The 18096-nt window shown below is 30.6% G+C and overlaps 2 protein-coding genes across 4 annotated transcripts in view; both read left to right on the plus strand.

The window, feature by feature from the left end:
- The first annotated feature begins 1661 nt into the window (after positions 1-1661).
- On the plus strand, positions 1662-5369 carry LOC122510864 (formin-J-like). Its single transcript, XM_043625803.1, has 4 exons — positions 1662-1808; positions 3995-4473; positions 4545-5236; positions 5311-5369. The coding sequence occupies exons 1-4, from the start codon at positions 1662-1664 to the stop codon at positions 5367-5369; spliced, it is 1377 nt and encodes a 458-aa protein (XP_043481738.1).
- The window catches only part of LOC122510847 (polypyrimidine tract-binding protein 1), a 319096-nt gene continuing 305980 nt past the window's right edge, over positions 4981-18096 (plus strand). For all 3 annotated transcript variants that reach the window (XM_043625786.1, XM_043625787.1, XM_043625788.1), the window contains exon 1: positions 4981-5388. In XM_043625786.1, the coding sequence (XP_043481721.1) occupies positions 5386-5388 (3 nt within the window). In that variant the 5' untranslated portion in view covers positions 4981-5385. The remainder of the gene's footprint in view (positions 5389-18096) is intronic.

Consider the following 18096-nt stretch of genomic DNA (forward strand, 5'->3'; position numbering starts at 1 on the left):
TCTTTCTTTCTCTCTCTCTTTTTCTTGCTTTCTTCTCTCTTTCTTTCTTTCGTTTTCTTTTCTCTTTTTTTCATTCTCTCTCTGTCGCTTCTTATTCTCTTTCTTTCTCTCTCTTCTTTTTCTTTCACTCTCTCTTTCTCTCTGTGTCGCTTCCTTTTCTCTTTCTTTCTTTCTCTCCCTTTTCTTTTTCTTTCACTCTCTTTTTCTCTCTGTCGCTTCCTTTTCTCTTTCTTTTTTTCTCTACCTTTTCTTTTTCTTTCACTCTCTCTTTCTCTCTGTCGCTTTCTTTTCTCTCCCTTTTCTCTTAAAATAAAGAAAGAGAAATAAGGAGAAGAGAGAGAGAGAGAGAGAGAGAGAGAGAGAGAGAGAGAAAATAAAAGGGAGACAGAAAAAATTAGCAAATGACAAGAAAACTACAAGCAAAGTGCGAATACGTCGATAAATGAGATTCTCTCTCTTTTCTTTTCATGCTCGGCATGAAAATGGATGTCGCTCTTGCAACATTGAGACGATGAACGCCGTGTTCCTCCCCCCTTCTCGTTTGCTACAGTAGGATGAGAGTGAGAGAGAGAGAGAGGGATGGGGATGGGGGGAGAGGCGAAGTGGAAAAAGAAGTTATTAATTTTTCGGGTCAGGAAATGTTGGGAATGGGGGAAAAGGTGGAAAACGCAGTAGTGGATAGAGTTGATGGAAACGCGGAAGATTGCAAAAGCCCGTGTGCGCGCCTAGGTGACTGGGGCGCGGGAGAGAAGGAGGAGAGAGAAAGAGAGACAGAGAGAGAGAGTTTTGTGGGGTTGTAGGTTGTACGCGAAAAGCGAGGTGCTGAGACTCTGCAAAGAGAATCTCACTCTATTTCTCTCTCTCTCTCTCTCGTCCTCTCACTGATTTTCTCTCTTCTTCTTTTTTGTTCTCTCTTACTCTCACTGATTTTCTCTATCTCCTTCTTTTTTTTCTCTCTTACTCTCAATGATTTTCTCCCTCTCCTTCACTTTTGCTCTCACTGATTTTCTTTATGCATTGTTTCTCCAAAAAGAGAGGAAGAGAGAGAGAGAGAAAAATGAGAGGGAGAAAGAGAGAGAGAGAGAGCGATAGAAAAAGAGGGAGAAAGATCTTCAGAAAATATGAGAGGGAAAGAGAAAGAAGAAGGGTCAGAAGAAGAGAAGGAAAAAGTGAGAGAAATAGAGAGGGAAAAGGAAAATGAAGTGAGAGGAGTAGAGAAGGAAAAAATGACGGAAAAGAGAAAGAAGAAGTGAGAATAAAAGAGAAGGAAAAAAGGAGAGAGAGAGAAAGAGAGAGAGAAAGAGTGTAATAAAAGAGAGGAGAAGTATGTGAGAAATAGAGAGAAAAGCATGTGAGGAAGAAAGAGAAAAAGAGAATGAACAAGTGAAAGAGAGAAACAGAAACTGAGAAAGAGCGTGAGTTTATAAGAGTAAAGAGAGGAACGCACGAAGAGAGGAAAAGAGAAAGACAAACAGATACACATAGAGTGATGGACGGGTTAGATGAGAAGGGCACAGCAAAGGGGACGAGATGGGGCAAAGAGGGAGGAAAAGAGGAGCGAAGGGAAACTAGGGACGCGAGGAAAGAGAGACAGAGAAAGAAAAAGAGAGAGAGATAGAGAGATTTTACCCGCGAAGTGATTCGTGACGCAGACTCGGACAATGTCGGTGTTTTTCGCGCATGTTCGGCCCCGCCTCTATGATGATTGGCCCCCTCAACCCACTAAACAAGAGTGGGAGAGGAGTTTGAAACCCGCGATCCGCGGCTCTCGTTGTGCTGGCGCTAGTTGTGTCAAGCTAGGCGATCGAGTAGGACGCTCTCTCAGTCGTTCCACCTCTCAAATTACACTTACCGCTCTCTGTCCTTTAAAAAAAAAAAAAATTATAAAAAATAAAATTTCAAAACAATCCCCCCCCCCAAAAAAAAACATTAAAAAAAAATTTCAAAAATAATTTTTACCCTCTCGCGATATTCAACAAGAGAAAACAAAAATTTAATTAAAGAAAGAGTAATTTTTAATTTCGGGAGTAGATAACAAAAAAAAAACACGCGGTACGCGTCTCTTACCAGAAAAAAAAGAAAAACCGGTCACGCGAGAGGACGAACCAAAGAAGAAAAGAATAAAACACAAGGAGACGTATATAAAGTAAAACAAAACAAAAAAAAAATCTCTTTCGAATCTGATCTTGTTTGGACCAAAAAACAATAGCTTTGTTTCCGCAAGCCGAACAACAAAAATCATCAAGAGAACAAGCTTTGCTTTTTCAACTCCAAAAGAGACGACCTTCTATAAATACATATATACACTCTCTCTTTCTCTCCTTCACCTGTGACGAGAGAAACAAAAAAAAAAAAGAACACCTATCATCATCATCGCCAAAAAAACGTCCTTCGGAACAAGAGTCCCTTTTTAAATCTCCCACCCCAACGAACGAAAAGAAAGTAAAAAAAAAGAAGAAGACGTGAAATATCCGACGCAACTCCCCCTTTAACCCTGTGCTCTAGCCCGGAAAAAAACAAAATTATTGCAATTTTGTTTTTCAACAAAAAAAAATAAAAAAAAAAAAAACTGTGTTATCCTTGTCCCCCTCGTCCTTCGCTTGAAACAATCCTGTCGAAGGGGGTCCTTCGGGGAAAAAAAGGGAGGTAATCCAGAAAAAACAAATCAAGCATCTCTCTCTAATGAAAAAAAAAATTTTTTTCACTCTCATTGTTGACAAGTCTGACTAAAGTTTATTTAGAAGATAAAAAAAAACCACGTGTAATATAAATTTTAACACTTTAGGATTTAAAGAATTTTTAAATGCAAATGAAAAAATTCAAGTGATCCAAGAGAATCGCGTCAAGACAATCAATCGTAGTGAGTTTGTACAGTAATAATTATTAAATTATTCAAATGCAATTTCAACCTATTTTCCGTGTTTAGTAGTAAATTTCGAATTTACCGAAAATATCGAGAATCAATCGAAACTATTTGGGTTTTAATCCAAACTATTGAGAATTAATCGAGTATTCGGATTTTATCGAGAAAGAATCGAAACTATCCATAATTTATCGAAACTATCGTGATTTACTCGAAAGTATCGAGACAGTATCAAGACAGTATCGAGAAACAAGATAAAATTAAATTTTAAAATTTGAATTAAAATTGAAATTTGAATCTAAATATCGAGATTGGAATCAAAATAAAAAAACACTTTTCAACACTTTTCATGTGATCTCGTATTTGCCGAAGCTCTCACCCCTATTTATACAATAATTACTAAAAATAAATAAATATAAATAATAAATTTAAGAAAAGATTATATATTACTGACATTTATATATTGTACGAGTACTTTAAAAAAAACATACACACAAACACTGATTCATACATATCCGCACACGCGCATATATTTGTTAACCGGCGGGCATTGAAACATATGTGCGCGCGCGTGACAAATCTCAAAGCTCTGTCTTTGCCTCGAAAAACCTCGTGACAATCATTTTCAGCTAGCGGCTCTTTTAGCACTTTGTACTTTCTTGCCGAGTGATCGAGTCTATATATAAAGTATATATATTTCTATATGTAACACCATACGCACCCTTTTTTTTAAAGAAAAAAAGGCTCTCCCCCTCCCCTTGAAAAAAAAATCCTAGCACAAAACTTGCACTCAAGTCTCTCTATTTAGCAAAAAAAAGAGTGAAAAAGAGAGAGAGAGAGAGACTTTTTACATTTCAATTCCAATATTTAATCCTACGTCGTTTCAATTAATACCAACTATTAAATAAAAATTTATAGTGAAAGAAGGTCAAAAATCCTTTCTTTAGTAATCTTGACTTTTTTCTTTTTTGAATCACACAAAAGGTGGTGTAGTTATTTTTAAGAGAGTGAGAGAGATACTTGCTTGTTCTCTGAATGAAAGATTTACATTTTCCCTCAAGGAAACGAAAATTTGATTTTTAAAAGGAAATATTATTATATAGAAAAAAAAGGGAAAAGAGCACAGAATAGGGAAAAGTTGTCGAGGACGTGATCAAAGAGAAAAAAAGGAGAGAAGAGGGAAAAGGTGAAAGTGTCAAGTATAATTTTTCACCGACAAGCTGTGGTGGTTTGGCGAGCAATTTTCAAATTTCGGCGGTCTGCAAATCTATTGGTCGCAAGGAGTTGCTGGAAATTTCACTCAAGGGAACTATAACGATAGTAATATCATTACCAACAATAGTAGCAATTGTTGTGTCAATAGTAACTGTACTAACAACTGTTGTATCAATAGTAACTCTACTAACAACTGTTGTGTCAAAAGCAACTGTACTAACAACTGTTGTATCAATAGTAACCGTAATAAAAACTGTTGTATCAATAGCAACTGTACTAACAATTGCGGTGTTAATAGCAGCTGGACTAGCAACGATTATATCAATAGGGACAGTAACTCCAAATGCATCATCAATAGCAGCAAATGGTGTATCAGTAGTGGCAGTAACTGTTGTGTAAATAGTAACAGCTACTGTAGTAACAACTACAATAGTAGTGACTACAATAGTTGTAACTACAATCGTAGCGAGTACAATATTGTCAACTACAATAGCAGCGTTTGCAACAGTAGCAACTACAGCAGCATCAACTATAGTAGCAGCAATTACAACAGCTACAACAGCTACAACAGTTACAACAGCAGCAGTAGCAGCTACAACAGCAGTAACTACAGCAGCAGTAACTATAGCAGCAGCTACAACAGCAGCTACAACAGCAGCAATTACAATAGCAACAGCAGTTACACTAATAGCAGCAGCTGCAACAACAGCAGCAACATCAGTGAAAGCAACAACAGAAGTAGTAATAGCGACAACAGAAGTAATAGCGACAACAGAAGCAATAGCGACAGTAGCAGCAGCAGCAACAAGAGTAACAGTAGCAAGAGCGACAACAGTAAAGACAAGAGGAGTTGCTGCGAGGCCAAGGGATACAACAAGTTTGTTGAGGAAAAGGGAAAGGATTGTTTGCGTGCAATCGACTCACGAGCCGAGGACAATAGATTGACCTCATCAGGCGCCACGACGTATTTTCACTCGTACTCCTTCGTGCCGGGAGGTGCGGTGCCCCTGCCACCACCTCTACATCATTCAGCGGCCGCTGCTGCAGCCGCCGCCGCTGCCGCTGCTGCATCGGGCAATACTGCGCCGGGTTTTGTCAGTCAATTACAACAGCAGGCCTGTAATTTGGCTTGCACTTGCACTTGCACTTGCACGGCAAGTATTGTAGCTGCCGCCGCAGCGACACAGCCTCGGCTCGACTATTTGCAACAACATCATCATCATCATTTGCAGCAGCATTTACAACATCATCGACCTCTCGGCACTGCCACGGTTCTTCTTCAACCAGTTGATCGCATCAAAAACGCAATGGTATGATGACACAGTTTTCTTATTTTCTCCTTTCTTTTTGCTCCATTTCTTCTTCTACTTCTTCTTCTTCTTCTACTTTTTCTTTTTCTTCTTTTTCTTCTTTTTCTTTTTCTTCTTCTTTTTCTTCTTCTTCTTCTTCTTCTTTTCTTCTTCTTCTTCTTCCACACTGAAGAAAAATTTGTTTGATTCAAATAACCGATTAATTGACTATTATCAATTAAATGTTTACTTGAATCAAATAAAATTTATTGGAGTCACACTGTAACTAAAAGGTTCTAAATAAGAGCCGATTTCCGGTATTAAAAATTAAAATAGAACCAAATAACGATTTAGTACCAAAAATTGGTATTAAATTAGTATCTTTCTTTTTACAGTGTCAATTAAATGGTATTTGAACCAATAATTTCAGTATTTGAAGCAAATTTGAACTGAACCATCTTTTTTTTTTTACTCAAATAAATATTATTTGATTCAATTAAATATTTAATTGATAATAGTCAATTAATCGGTTATTTGAACCAAATAAATTTTTTCTTCAGTGTACTTCTACAGGGTTTCTACAAGTCATAAAACACCTGGAAATCATGCAATTGTCATGGGATTTCATTTTGATTCATGGAAATCTTGTGGAATTTCTAATAGGATCGTGGAATTTTGTTTAGTTTTTGCTGTAAACCCTTCGCGCTTCTTTATTACTCAGGATGGTCACAAGTTTCACTCTCTAAATTTGAATTAGTTGAAAATAAAAAATTTGATAGCAAAAAGTCAGTCACTGATTCAAATAGTAATTTTACTAATGAAATAGTTGAAAATGACTAAATATTATTTGTTAAATTCACTTTTAGGTTATGTAAAAATCACTGAAACTTGTAATAACTAATAACTAATTCAATTAGTGAAATTTGAATATTTTTTTAGTTATTTATTTACTAATATAGTTTTACTAATTGCTGAACCATGACTTCTTAAAAAATTTTAAGAATTTTAATTTGAAATTTTCAACACTATTGTTTTCTCCCAAAATCCTAAAAATAATTCTAAAATGTTATTATTTTTGGAAATATGCCAATCGCTGGTATTTACAATTTTTGGGACTTTAAATAGCTGGCAGTGAAAATTGCTTATAGTAAAAATCGCTGATAGTAAAAAATAGTTGGTAGTTGAAATCGCTGACTGTTAAAATCTCTGATAGTTAAAATTGCTGCTAGTAAAAATTACTGGTAATTAAAATATCTGGTGGTTAAAATCACTACTGGTAGTTCAAATTGCTAATGGTTACAGTCACTGGTAGTCAAAATCGCTGGTAATTTTAATCATCAATGATTTTAATTACCGGTATCTTCAATCGCTGGTAAACACAATTTTTGGGACTTTAAATAGCTGGTAGTTAAAATTACTGATAGTAAAAATAGCTGATAGTAAAAATAGCTGATAGTAAAAATAGCTGATAGTAAAAATAGCTGATAGTAAAAAATAGCTGATAGTAAAAATAGCTGGTAGTAAAAATAGCTGGTAATTAAAATATCTTGTGGTTAAAATCGCTGGTAGTTAAAAACGTTGACAGTTAAAATCGCTGATAGTCAAAATTGCTGGTTGTTAAAATCTCTAGTGGTTAAAATCCCTGATCGTTTAAAACTCTAAGGTACTTAAAATTGCTTGTAGTTAAAATCAGTGGTAACAGTTAAAATTGCTGGTGGTTATAACATCTGAAGATTAAAATCACTGATAGAGTAATTGTTGGCAGTAAAAATTACTGGCAAATAAAATCGTTTGTAATTCAAATCTTTGATTTTTGAAATTGCTGATAGTTTAAATATTCAGCACCTAAAATTGCTGATAGATAAAAAAATTATCAATTAAAATTGCTAATAGTTAAAATAATTAGCAATTAAATTTAAAATCGCTGATAGGTAAAATCATTGGTTATTAAAAATTTAAAATTGTTGATAGTTAATTGCTGGTAGTAAAAATCTCTAATATTGTCAAAAGCACAAATCAGAGTTTTTCTAAGGATATTAAATTGAGACAAAAAACGAATTAGAAGTGTTTCGAAGCAACATTTTGATTCGTTCTTTTGTCTCAATTTGATATCTGCAGAAAAACTCTGATTAGAGAAAATCGTTGGTAGTTAGGGTCATTGATAGTTATAATTTATGGTTGATCTAATCATTGTAATTTACAATGAATGGTAGTTGTAAAAAGAATTTCTTTCCTCTAATAATAATTATAAAAAATTAATTACGATTTACCTACTTTCCCAACGAATATTTATAAATTCTCATAAAAACTTTCATCCTAAAAAATCGAACATATTTCGTGATGGGAGAAAATAATTTAAGCAAATGAATCCTCAATTTCGTTGATATAAAATATTTGCATTGCATAATCAAGTAGTTTGTGGATTTCGGTAAATATTGTTTATTTTATCGAATGTATTTTCCATATATATATATATATATATATATATATATATATATATATATATATATATATATATATATTCGAAATTAATAATCGAAAGATTAATTACTAAATATTGTAATTTAGTAATAAATATGTATATTAATTTCATTTATTAAAACAGTAATGTGGATTTATAATGTAATTTAATGTTTTTTGGCATTTATGGTATTATTACTTTTTCCCTTTGGAAGTTAAACGTTAAACAGAATTATCAATTTTATTTACAACGTCGCTTAAGTTTAGAATAAAGGGTATATTATATTATTATTACTATTATTATTATTATTACTGTTATTATTAACATTACTTTGTGCTGGGAAAATACAAAGCAGCATTTCTGGTGTTTACAAAATGTGCCGGGGGCAATCCATCATGAAAGTACGGTACAAACATAACTCGTTATTTATTTAATAATTCTTGAAAATTAGATACTTTTCTCCCAAAACACTCAAAGGGAATTAACATATAATTTTCGTCTTTGTATTTTGTGTTATTAAAATTAAATATCTTAATTCTTTTATCAGATTTGTTTTATTTAGTTAGCAATTAGAAATGATAATTAGTTTCCCTTATTTTTAAAACTATAAGAGAAAATTAATTGTCTTTTTCTTTTAAATAAAAATTTTTTAGTTTCAAATCTTATTTTTTTTTCTTCTTCTTCTCGATAACATTTTTGATAGAAATTATTTATTATTTTCAAAAAATAAAATTTTTTTTCTAGCTTTTTTGTTTACATTTTGTTGCTTTTTTTATTTCTGTTTATTTTATCCAACTTCCATATATAAAATTAACGGATATTTTTTGTTTGTGAAAATTTTTTAACTTGATAAAAATTTACTTTCAACTTTATTGAAAATAGTCTTCCCTCTCTCTCTCTCTTTCCAATTTATCACAATCCTTCTACATTCGAAGATAAGAAGAAAAACTCCCTTTATTCTCTAATGTAAAAATCTAGCAAGTTATGTTTCCCACAGGACTTTAAGTATTCTTAAAGAAAAGTTTGGTATTTGTCAATGTGTCACCATATCCGCGAAACTCTTGATTTACAGAAATTTCACATCAGCTTCAAATTTTATTTTTACTTTTTCGTTTTTATTCTCTTCAATTTCTACATACCCTCAGGAAAGAAATCTTTGTTTTTCATACATTCAAATGTTAAATATTATTTTTAGTGACTTTAAAATGATTTTAATTCTTTCCGTTTATTTTTAGAATCGCAATTGGTTTTTATTATAACATTATCATTACTTTATAGAAGATTAGATTCTATTTAATTTGTTAAAATTAACTGCAAATAAATATATTAATATTATTATTATAATTATCATTATTGAATGGTAGTTATAGATTACAGCAATTATATTTTATGGTAGTTACAATTGTTGCTGGTACTTTTATCGATGGTATTTACCATGTTCGATAGTTAAGATTGCTTGTAAATTTAACTACCAACAGTTCAGATTGCTGGTAATTTTAATTACTAGTAGTTAAGATTGCTGGTAATTAAAATTATTAGTAGTTAAAATTGCTAGTAATTTTAATCACTAGTAGTTAAAATTGCTGGTAATATTAATTACTAGTAATTAAAATTGTTGGTACTTAGAATCGCTGGTAGTTAAAATCTCTAGTAGTTAAAATCGCTGGTAGTTATAATTGCTGGTAGTTAAAATCTCTGGTGGTTAAAATCTCTGGTGGTTAAAATCGTCGATAGTTAAAATTGCTAGTAGTTAAAATCGCTGATGGAGAAAATCGCTGATATGTAAAATTGTTAGTAGTTTCAATCGCTGGTAATTAAAATCGCTGATAATTACATAATCGCTAATAGTTAATCGCTAATAGTAATCGTTGGTAGTTAAAAATAATTATTAGTCACAATCGCAGAAAGTTAAACTCGCTAGTTTTCATAATTCTCATTAGTTAAAATCGCTGATTAAAAATCTTTCATCTTTCTTTTCTTTATGAAAACTTTAAAAAATATTCAATAGTGAAACTACGTTCATGTCTTGAATAAAAATATTTAGCATATTTTTGAATAGTTTAAAAATAAACATTTGAGATATTTCTCTCTCTCTCTCTCTCAAAAAAAAAAGAAAAAATTGTTCCTCTTTTTATATTTGTCGACAATAATACGGAAATCCCATTTGACCCCGACAGTCTTTGAATCTCTTATTTACAATCTTGATAAACCGGGTCATCGAGATCATATATATACATATACTTTTAACAGTGAACGACTGTCCATCTACTTCTTTTTCATACTCTTGTTTCCGTTTTTTTCTCTCTTTTTTCCTTTTTTTGTTCCCCTGGAGAGCCTATTAAATCGTTGAAGGAATATTATATATCGTTTTATCAACATCCCATAAAGAATTTATATATACGTGAAAAAATAACCAATCCACAAAAGCATCGCTGCATTTTGTGAACTCAATTATTGATCATCGCCCATTCTATTTGAAAAAAATAAAACTTTAAGCAAAAGTGTTTAAGGTTTTTTTTTTTATTTTTAGTTTCGTACATGATCCATCGAGATTTTTTTTTTTTTATCAAATTTGTGTATTAAAAATAATTTACATTAAAATTGCTGGTATTTGTAATCGCTGAAAACATAAAATTATTTGTAGTGAGAAACATTGATAGCAAAAATTTTTCAGCAAAGTTACCGAGTGCTAAAAATAAAAATTATTTGTCGTTACAATCGTTGATAGTTGAAATTTTCACTACTTATAATCGCTGGTAATTACAATTTCTGATAGTCCAAATTGTTAGTAATTTTAATAGCAGGTAACTAAAATCACTTGTATTTTTAATCACTGGTATTTACAATTTTCGACAGTTAAAATCGCTGGTAATTTTTTAACTACTAGTAGTTAAGATTGCTGGTAATTTTAATTACTAGTAGTTAAGATTGCTTGTAATTAAAATTATTAGTAGTTAGGATTGATGATAATTATAATTTCTAGTAGTTAAAGTTGCTGGTAATTTTATCGCTGGTATTTCCCATGTTCGATAGTTAAGATTGCTGGTAATTAAAATTATTAGTAGTTAAAATTGCTGGTAATTTTATCGCTGGTAGTTACCATGTTCGATAGTTAAGATTGCTTGTAAATTTAACTACTAGTAGTTAAGATTGCTGGTAATGTTAATTACTAGTAGTTAAAATTGCTGGTAATTTTAATTACTAGCAGTAAATATTGCTGGTAATTAAAATTATTAGTAGTTAAGATTGCTGGTAATTATAATTACTAGTAGTTAAAATTGCTGGTAATTTTAATTACTATTAGTTAAAATTGCTGGTAATTATAATTACTAGTAGTTAAAATTGCTGGTAATGTTAATTACTAGTAGTTAAAATTGCTGGTAATTTTAATTACTAGCAGTAAATATTGCTGGTAATTAAAATTATTAGTAGTTAAGATTGCTGGTAATTATAATTACTAGTAGTTAAAATTGCTGGTAATTTTAATTACTAGTAGTTAAAATTGCTGGTAATTTTAATTACTAGTAGTGTTAACTGTAATTATTTTAACCGCTGGTATTTAAAATTATTTTCAATAAAAATCGCTGATAGTCATAATCGCTGTTAGTTACTATCGCTAGCAATAAAAAATTGCTGATAGTTATAATAAAATTATACAATAAATATTATATGAAATAGTTTTTTTTTAATGTTAATATGTCGTGCTAGAAATTAACATAAAAAATTGAGGAATTAAGTGAAATGTGAGTAAGGAGATAACTATTTCAAAATAGTAGATTTTTCTCACAACTGTAAAGGATGAATGTTGACACTTTGGTGTGAACTTGAGATTATTCGTGTTTGCGCGCGAGAAAGGAAGAGTGAGCACAGAGGTTGCACGTGCGAAAGGTGTAGTCTTACTATTGCCAGTTGTGTTCGCCTTGTTTTGGGGCCATTGCGGCTGTTTCACTTCGAATTAGTGCGAGGTTGGTGTGTTTGCGTCTGGTTTCACATTAGTCGGTTCCTTAAGTCCCTCTCGCATCCCCCTAGAGTGCAATACATTTTGAACATCTTCTCAAAACCCGCAAATTACACGCACCTCACCTTAATGAGAAATAATTGTTTCAACTATATAATATAGTGTTAGAGAAAAAAAAATTATTTATTTATTTCATGAAAATGTCATCAATTTTATGTAATAACAATATAATTTTTATTCGTTGATAATTACTGTTTAAAACTACCAGAAATTTTAACTACCAGTAATTTTAACTAACAGTAATTTTATCTACCAATAATTTTAACTGAGAGATTATTTAATTAGTAGAAATTGTAACTACCAGAAATTTTAACTACCAGGAATTTTAGCTACTATCAATTGCAACTGATGTCAATTTTAATTTACAGCAGTTATTGTAACTTCCGAGGTTCAAACCTCTGGTAGTTTTAATCGCTGATGGTTATAATCGATAATAATTAAAATTTCTGGTTGTTAAAATCCCTGGTAATTTTAATCGAGAGTAGTTACAATTCTTAATAATTAAATTATCTGTTTGTTAAAATTATTGGTAGTTAAAACTACTAGTAGTTTTAATCGCCAGTAGTTATAATCGTTATTAATTAAAATCGTTGATAGTTAAAATTCTTGGTAGCAAAAATTTTTGTAGTCACAATCGCTGATAGTATAAATTGCTGGTAGTTTTAATTGCTGTTAGTTAAAACCGCTGATTGTTAAAAATATTGCTAGTACAAATCTTTAGTGATTAATATCGCTGATAGTTAAAATTATTGGTAGTTAAAATTGCTAATAGTAAAAATATTGGTAATTATAATCGCTAATAGTCAAAATTATTAGTAGTTTGAATTGCTAATAGTAACAATTATTAGTACTTTTAATTGCCGGTAGTTAAAATTTCTAAAAATTAAAATTGCTAATAGTAAAAAATAATAGTTAAAAAAATATTGACTACAAATCGCTGATTTATGTTAAGTATTTAATTTTTTCTTTTTTTTTTTTGTTAGTGTCACAATAAAATGATTAAAAGCTCATCCTAGTGTCAAGTTTTGTTTTCTGAGGGAGAAGATAAATTTCCGGAGAGTATTAAATTGAATGCGTAAAATGTGTTGTTTTCCTGGTGTACGTTTGAAATTCCTTGAGTGTTAATTCTACACTGTACAAGATACATATAGATGTATATGTAGACAAACTGAAGGTTCCACAAAATGGGAAATGTGAATCAGTAAACCTTTGACTAGCCATAAACACTCTCGGCTCCTTTAACATAGAGATTTCTCTTGTTTCACTGCTTAATTACTTTGTAAACAGTACGTATAAACACCTGTCATATTGTGTAAAATTTCATCATCAAACTTAATGATAATAACTCTCGAGTTCAACTTATGTTTGTTAATTAGAATTTTATCTAACTTTCCCCTATGTTCATTATTTTATTTTTATTTTTTTTATTATTTATTATTTATTTATTATCTATTATTATTTATTATTATTTATCATTATTATTATTTATTTCCATTATATTTTTTAGAATTTATTTTCATACAGTTTTCCTAAGGATATCAAATTAAGACAAAAAACGAATCGAAAATGTTGCTTCGCAACACTTTTGATTCGTTTTTTGTCTCAATTTGATATCCTTAAGAAAACTGTGATTCATTTATTTTTTTTAAATAAGTTATTTTTTTAATTTTTGAATTACTTTATTATTTAACTTTCATTTACTTTATTCATTAATTAATTTAAATCTCGAATTGTTGAAAATCGTTGGAAGTTAAAATCGCTGATAGTTTAATCGCTGATATTTCAAGTCGCTGACAGTTTGAATCGCTAATAGTTTTAATCTCTAACTATTTTCAATTTTTAGTTCATAAAATCACTGATAATACTAATCGCTGATAATTTTAATCGCCAGTAGTTTTAATTGCTGTTGTTTACAATTTTTTGTACTAACAGTCGCTGATAGTATAAATTGCTGATAGTTCGAATTGCTGTTAGTTAAAATCGCTGATAGTTAAAATTCTTGATAGCAACAATTTTTGTAGTTACAGTCACTGATAGTATAAATTGCTGGTAGTTTGAATTGCTATTAGTTAAAATCGCTGATAGTTAAAATTATTGCTAGTTAAAAAAGCTAATAGTAAAAATTATTTGTAGTCATCACTGACTGTTCAAAATATTGATAGTAAAATCGCTGATTGTTAAAAATATTGCTAGTAAAAATCGCTTGTAATTAAAATCAATTATAATGAAAGTTATTGATAGGTATAATTGCTGATAGTAAATATTCTTGATAGTAAATATCGTTGATAGTTAAAATCGATTATGGTTAAAATTATTAATAATAAAAATCGCTAATAGTTAAAATGATAGTTATAATCGCTGGGAGATAAATGATTGGTAGCAACAATTTTTCTAGTTACAGCGATTATTTAAAATCGCTGATAGTTAAAATTTCTGGTAGTTGAAATTGCTGTCAGTGTAAAATACTGATAGAAAAAATAGCTGATAGTTGAAAATATTGATAGTAAAAATTGCTGGTTGTTAAAAATATTGATAGTAAAAATCGCTGATAATTAAAAATATTGATAGTAAAAATCGCTGATAGTTAAAAATATTGATAGTAAAAATCGCTGATAATTAAAAATATTGATAGTAAAAATAGGTGGTGAAAATAGGTGATTTAAAATTATTAGTAGAGGATAGAAAATTTATAGCAGTTACTATAATTGTTGCTGATAGTTTTTACATTGCTATTTTAAGGAAAAAATTATAACAAGAAAAATATTCCATTCTTTATTCTTATTTATTTTCATTATCACTTTTTTTTAATAATTGCATTTAAATGTTGTAAAATTATTGTAAGGAGAAAAAGTATTTAGTGTTCGAATTAAAATCGACTTTGAGGTGAATGTAATGTTCAACACTTTCTTTCTTACTGAGATTTTTGCGCGATATTTTCTGCATTTCTGACTTCTCATTTAACGAGGAAACACGCGGACTATAGAGTACTGCTCGTAACTGGTAGAAGAAGAAGAAGAAGAACAAGTTGGATGATACGAAGTCGAAAGCTATGAAGTTTCCTGTTAGAAATTCTGTTTCAAGTTTTATGATTGCTTGATCGTCCTGATTCTTTTTTGCTGGTGCGAAGAGAAGAATCGTGAAAATGGAGATTTTTTACGATGCGTCATCGAAATATTTTCCTCTATAAATAAATATTCAGTGTATTTTTTTCCGCGTAGCTTAGAAATTTAATGATTAGTATAGTGAGTTTTTTTTTAAATTTCTATTTTTATCTGTACATAATATACATTACATCGTTATACTTTTTTTTCACCATTCTTTTATTTTCATTCTCATCAAATTCTTGGCAAGTAATCGCGATTATATGCAAACTCTTCTCATCTCTCTTCAACTTGTGCGCGCGCTCAAACGCCAACAATTTTCACCATCGCCTCGCGTCTCGTAAAGCAAGATAGATGGATTTCACGAAAAAGAATTTTTCCATAGTATGCGCGAGGAATTTGGAAAATCTCTTCAATTTTATTCTTATCCGACGCACTTGAAGTTTATTAATTTATCGCGCGAGGAAAAAGGTCGATAAATTTATTTCGAGGGAATGAAAATATATTTTAGGGAAATGGGAGGGAAAAAATTTTTCTTTTTGTTTTTTTTTCTAATGAGGAAAATTTAATAGTTGTTTGGGAAGATTTTTTTAATTTAAAATTGCTGTTAATTTTGAGCATTAGTTTTTTCATTCACTGATAAAAAAAGATGACAATTTTTTTTTTTTTTAAATTCAATTTTGAAATTAAACGAAAAGTCCAAAAGTAAAAAATAAAAATATAGAAATGTGTTAAAAAGAAGAAGAAAAAAAGGATGAAAAAAGAAGAAATGAATCGTGGAATTCAGGAGGCTTTCTGTATTCGGATTTCAACCGCGTCGGGGAATCGATAGCCAGACAACTCTCGACTCGAGACCATTCACGTTTCACGAGCTGGGGGATCCGCAATGGAAAAAGATGTTCGGCAACCTTTTCAACGACAACTTACTAGCTTCCTCTTTTCTCTTTCTTGGACTTTTCTCAACGCCCATATATATATACATACATACATGTACACACAAACACACACCCCCGCAAAAGCTCAATCGTTTAATCCAAAGTGTTCAGGAGTGACCGAATATCTCTTAGTTCCCTCACAACATACCTCGAATATTTTCAATTGTATTCCAATTCAAAGACGATAGCAAATGCAATACAAATATATGAAACTTATACCAGTAACAGTCAAGATTCAACATTATTTATTAAACGATATTGACTCTTTTTTTCCCCTTTCTATTTTTACTCCCCAGACAATACAATGTTGCTGAAATTACTCGACTGTCAGTTTCAATTTCTATTCTTGGAATGCACTTATTAGAATAAGAGAAAAAAGTAGATCAGATGAACAATGTTTCGTAAATTTATTCCATTCGATATGAGGGATAAAATTAGAATCTTTTTTTTTTTAACTTACTTTCTCTTTGTTTGAAATCAGTGATTTTAAATATGATTTAAAATCAGCAAATACAAGTACCAAAGATTTTAACTAACTATATTTATTACGATTATTATTTCCTGCTTTTTGAAACTATCAGCGATTTTTGTTCTATATTTTAAACCATTTTCCATTTTTAGTGAACAATGGAATATTTTTGCAATAAAAAGGGAGGAAATATTTATTTTCAAGTTGATCAATAAAGATGAAAATTATTTAAAAAAAAAAATAAATATATAAAGTGATATAATGAAAAAAGTGCGAGGGTTTGTCTCGAATCGAGATTTGCTTACAGCTTTCGCTCGAGAGGGCCCCCACTGAATATTTCCTTTCTTTGCATTCTCTCACATGTACATAACTGCACGCCAGCTACATTTCAGTTCTGGTGCCTCGAGGCACGTCTCTCTCTACAATACTGCATTACGATCTCTCAGCCTCTTCTTCTCCTCTCGCAAATTTACCTCATTTATTCTCTCTGTCCCGCTCACCTATATTCGCCCACTCTCATTTCGCTTTAGTCCCGCGTCTTTTGCCTCCATTCTCAATCTTCAAGATTTCTCTCTCTCTCTCTCTCTCTCCCTCTTTCTCACATTCACTCTCCGAAGAAGTTACGATTTTAAAACCATACCGGTGACAAATTTTTTTTCCTTCTTTCTTTTCACAATGAGACAGTCAATAATAATTTTCATTGAAAAAAAAGAAAAAAAACTGTTTTTTTACTGGTCCAGAAATTTTAAGTGTCTGCAATTTTAGTTACTGTTGATTTAAAAAAAAATTTAACTACAAATAATTGTTGATACTATAATGATTTTAATTACCAGCGATTAAACAAATCAAAAAATTTTACTACCAAGGATTTAAATTATCAGCGATTGAAATTACCAGCAATTTTCAATGTCCAAAATTGTAAATACCAGCGATTAAAATTTCTTGCGGTTTTTCACTACCAGAAATTGTATGAAAAATAATTGAAATTTTGCGATAAGTTTTATTATTTCTGAAAATAATTGAATTATTGAGAAGAAACTTATAAAAAAAATTTCTAGATATTTTAATTCCTGTGAAATCCATAAGATTCTTTTTTAAATATTATATTTAAACGTTATTGATTTGAATATAAAACAGATAATATTGACTTGGCATTTCTATTTTCGGATTTTAAAATTGAAGTGTGCTAATTGAAATTTCTAAGGAAATGAGACACGGAAATGAAGTGTAATAGCCGAACAGAAGTTAATTGAACAACAAACGTCCATTTTGGTTAAGGTGGCAGAAAGAGGAAAAGGGGGTCATTTCCGACTAATGATAATTTCAAGTCGGCGTCACGTGCCGGTAATATAAATCACCGGGCTTCTAACTCTCCCTCGGAATTGCCTAATATGTCGGCTACTTCCCCTTTCTCAAGGCAAAACTTACACTAATTCACCACTCTCTCTCTATATATTTAAAAAATGCAGAAAAAAGGAATTTTAAAAAAAACCACTTTATACCATCTTCAGTATTTTAATTTTACAATTTTTGCTATTTTTTTATTTTAAACTTTAAACGTAACTATTATTTTTTATTTACAATTACAATCACAATTGCAATTACAAGTACAATTACAATTACATTTGAAATTACAATTGCAATTACAATTACAACTATATAATTATACAATGGTATGTAGATTACCTATAAGCTAAAGTCGTTAGACAGCAATTTTTATCACCAGCAATTGTAACTTATTACAA

Source organism: Leptopilina heterotoma, unplaced genomic scaffold (genome assembly GCF_015476425.1).
Source record: "Leptopilina heterotoma isolate Lh14 unplaced genomic scaffold, ASM1547642v1 Lhet_76, whole genome shotgun sequence".
Lineage (NCBI taxonomy): Eukaryota > Metazoa > Arthropoda > Insecta > Hymenoptera > Figitidae > Leptopilina > Leptopilina heterotoma.